The sequence below is a fragment of the Austrofundulus limnaeus genome, unplaced genomic scaffold, assembly GCF_001266775.1.
Source record: "Austrofundulus limnaeus strain Quisiro unplaced genomic scaffold, Austrofundulus_limnaeus-1.0 Scaffold933, whole genome shotgun sequence".
Classification (NCBI taxonomy): Eukaryota; Metazoa; Chordata; class Actinopteri; order Cyprinodontiformes; family Rivulidae; genus Austrofundulus; species Austrofundulus limnaeus.
In genome coordinates, this window is record NW_013953335.1 from 33,685 (window position 1) to 37,591 (window position 3,907).

At 46.6% G+C, this 3,907-nt stretch overlaps 1 protein-coding gene across 1 annotated transcript in view; it reads right to left on the reverse strand.

Moving 5' to 3' along the window:
* rundc3b (RUN domain containing 3b) overlaps positions 1-3,907 on the reverse strand; it is a gene marked incomplete in the record, with an annotated part of 20,285 nt that overhangs the window by 12,329 nt on the left and 4,049 nt on the right. Inside the window, 1 exon segment of the mRNA XM_014029643.1 lies at positions 2,304-2,419. Within this exon segment, the coding sequence (XP_013885097.1) occupies positions 2,304-2,419 (116 nt within the window).

Here is a 3,907-nt window from a genome sequence, read left to right on the forward strand (position 1 = left end):
CACACACACACACACACACACACACACACACACACACACACACACACACACACACCTAGGGCCAGTTTAGAGCAGACATTTGTGTTTCTGACCTGAGGGACAGAGTAAACCCACACATGCATGGAGAGAACATGCAACTCTTCACAGAAAACTTTTACTGCAAGAGGTGGCTCTGATGCAGTGGTATGGCAGCTAACTTCAGACCAGAAGGTTACAGGTTCAATTCCCTGTCATGTCCACATGTCATGGTGTTCATGAGCAAGACAGCTATTCCGTCACTCAGGCATCGACGACAAGGGTCCACAGCTTACTGTTGACACTACCAGAGGGCCGCATAGTGGTGCACACTTACCCAAATGTAATACAAATGTGTGTGTTTATGCATGTACAACAGGTGTGTGTTTATGCATGTATAACAGGTGTGTGTGTTTATGCGTGTACAACAGGTGTGTGTTTATGCATGTATAACAGGTGTGTGTGTTTATGCGTGTACAACAGGTGTGTGTTTATGCATGTATAACAGGTGTGTGTGTTTATGCATGTATAACAGGTGTGTGTTTATGCATGTATAACAGGTGTGTGTTTATGCATGTATAACAGGTGTGTGTGTTTATGCGTGTATAACAGGTGTGTGTGTTTATGCATGTATAACAGGTGTGTGTGTTTATGCGTGTATAACAGGTGTGTGTGTTTATGCGTGTATAACAGGTGTGTGTGTTTATTCATGTATAACAGGTGTGTGTGTTTATGCATGTGTAACAGGTGTGTGTGTTCATGCATGTAAAACAACTGTACTCTTGTTACAATAAAGAAATTTGGCGGGCCGAACGGAAGTCATGTGTGGGTTGGATATGGCCCGTGGGCTGCCAGTTGTGTCTCCGATGTGGTCGGATCCACGGCCGTCCACCAGAGCCTCTGCCTTGTTTGTGTTGGGTTCCTGGGCGCCCACCTGAACTAGGGCCATATCTGTGCCTATTTTTGTTGTTGTTTTTTTTTCCAGGACTTTCCTGCCAGTTTTTGGTTTTGTTTTCTGTGTCTTTTTGTGTTTGTGCTTCCTTCGTTGTTTTTTTTCTCATGCCCTCCGTCCTGTCTTTGAGTCACATACCCCCCACCTCCCACCGGTGTTTATCTGTTAATCATCAGGTGACGATTCGTTGGGGGGGGGGTACTGTGAGGATGTGTGTTTTGTTGTTCCGTGTTCTACCTCCCTCGTGTGTTCTCTCATTGTCATTACACCTTCATCTCCTCAGCTGTTCATGTTTTTTCCTCCTCAGTCATCACACACCTGTCGGTTGTTATCTGATTAGTTTTTCTTCAGCTGTTGCCCATCTTCTCTCCTCCTCTGTGCTTAAATACTCTTCTCATCCTTTCAGTCTCCACTGGATCATTACATGGATTTATCCTACTGTCTCTCGTCCTCAGTGTTTCCCTGTGGCTCCTTGTGTTTTGTTATTTTAGCTGCCATCAGCTCCTTGTTTTGTTTAATAAATAGTTTTATTTTCTACTCATCCTCCGTCCGGACTTAGGCTCATTCTTGTGACTAACGTGACAAAGAGAGCAGGACGACAGAGAGAACGGTAAGCTAACTTTAGCTAACATTAGCATCTTCTTGTTGAGTGTAACTTGTGTGATAGAAAAAAAACTACAGTTGCTACAAATAATTAACATGAAGTTAATCTAATTTGTGTGATGTAACCCGGCCAGTGAACCAGCCTAATGAACAGTAACTGACGTCAGCCCAGATAGAACCACAGGGAATGTAAACAAACAAATAAATACCAGTACTCAATTGTATCTCACGTCTTTCAGGGATTTTATAATGTTTCTAGTTTGTTTTTAAGTTAATCTTTATCTTAAAATATTACCTTGTTGTTATATTTTATAAATATGTCCAAATTTAATGATGTGTGAGAAATCCACATTTTTCAGTTTATTCAGTCTGGCACAATGAATGGTGAAAATAATACTGTACTCTTTTTAAATTTGGCATGTAAAAATTAGTCCTTTATGTTATAAAAAACCTTTAATTTAAGAGAAATGTCAGGTTTTTAGGAAAATGGCCACTTATCAATTAATCGTTAGTCAATCGATAAGATCAATCGATAAGATCAATCAACTTTAGATTAATCCATTAATCGATAACTTGCATCCCTAATACATGCATTAATAACAATAAATACTGTAAATCCCAACAAGTAACAACTACTGATTCATATCCTAAAAAACAAACAAACTGCAGTGCAAAATCAGCTGCATGTCTGAAGAAGGTTTTAGCAGCAGGTTGATGGGAGGAGGTGACCCACCTTTGAGCCGATGACTGAGGATGTGCTCCAGGATGGAAACAAAGTTAATGAACTCTGGAGAGGAGTCGTCTATTGTGTCAAAGCAGGAGCGGTCCAGCAGCGTCTTCACCGAGAACCTGAGCAGAACACACCGCACACACAAAATGAGTTTACTATCCATTGTCAGAGCTGAGTTTTAAAGGAGCGACTTTACTTTCTGGAGGTGGGGCACGTTGGCGAGTGCCTGGTGGCCGGGCTTTCGCCCATGGAGCCCGGTCGGGCACAGCCTGAAGAGGAGACGTGGGTCCCCCTTCCCATGGGCTCACCACCTGTGGGAGGGGCCATAGTGGTCAGGTACAATGTGTGCTGGGCAGTGATAGAAGGTGAGGACCTTGGCGGTCCGATCCTCAGCTACAGAAGCTGGCTCTAGGGACGTGGAATGTCACCTCTCTGGTGGGGGAGGAGCCTGAGCTGGTGTGTGAGGTTGAGAGGTTCTGACTAGATATAGTTGGACTCACCTCGACGCACCGCTCTGGTTCAGGAACCAGTCTCCTCCAGAGGGGTTGGACTCTCTTCCACTCTGGAGTTGCCCATGCTGAGAGGCGCCGAGCAGGAGTGGGCATACTTATTGCCCCCCATCTTGGTGCCTGTACGTTGGGTTTCACCCCGGGGAATGAGAGGGTAGCCTCCCTCCACCTGCGGGTGGGGGGACGTGTCCTGACTGTTGTTTGTGCCTATGAGCCTAACAGCATTTCAGATTACCCAGCCTTTTTGGAGTCCTTGTAGGGGGTGCTGGAGAGCGCTCCTAACAGGGACTCCCTCGTTCTGCTGGGGGACTTCAACGCTCACGTGGGTAATGACAGTGAGACCTGGAGAGGCGTGGTTGGGAGGAACACCCTGTGGGACTCCGAAAGCAGCCGATAGGTATCGACAGTCCAAGTGGATTGCGGCTCGGGTGGTAGCTGAGGCAAAAACTCAGGCATGGGAGGAGTTCGGAGAGGTCATGGAAAAAGACTTTTGTACGGCTTCGCCTGGAGTTCCTCAAGGCTCTGGATGTTGCGTTGGTTGACAAGACTCTACAATATCGCGTGGATATCGGAAGCAGTTCCCCTGGATTGGCAGACCGGGGCGGTGGTCTCCCTATTTAAAAAGGGGGACCGTAGAGTGTGTTCCAACTATAGGGGGATCACACTTCTGAGCCTCCCTGGTAAGGTCTATTCAGGGGTCCTGGAGAGGAGGGTCTGTTGGATAGTCAAATCTCAGATTCAGGAAGAGCAGTGTGGTTTTGGTCCTGGTCTTGGAACAGTGGACCAGCTCTACACCCTCAGCAGGGTCCTGGAGGGTTCATGGGAGTTCAACCAGTCTACATGTGTTTTGTGGACTTGGAGAAGGTGTTTGACCGTGTCCCTCGGGAACTCCTGTGGGGGGGTACTCTGGGAGTATGGGGTACCAGGCCCGTTGATATGGACTGTTAGGTCCCTGTAGGACCGGTGCCAGAGCTTGGTCCACATTGCTGGAAGTAAGTCGGACTCGTTTCCAGTGAGAGTTGGACTCCACCAAGGTTGTCCTTTGACACCGATTCTGTTCATAACTTTTCTGGACAGAATTTCTAGGAGCAGCCAAGG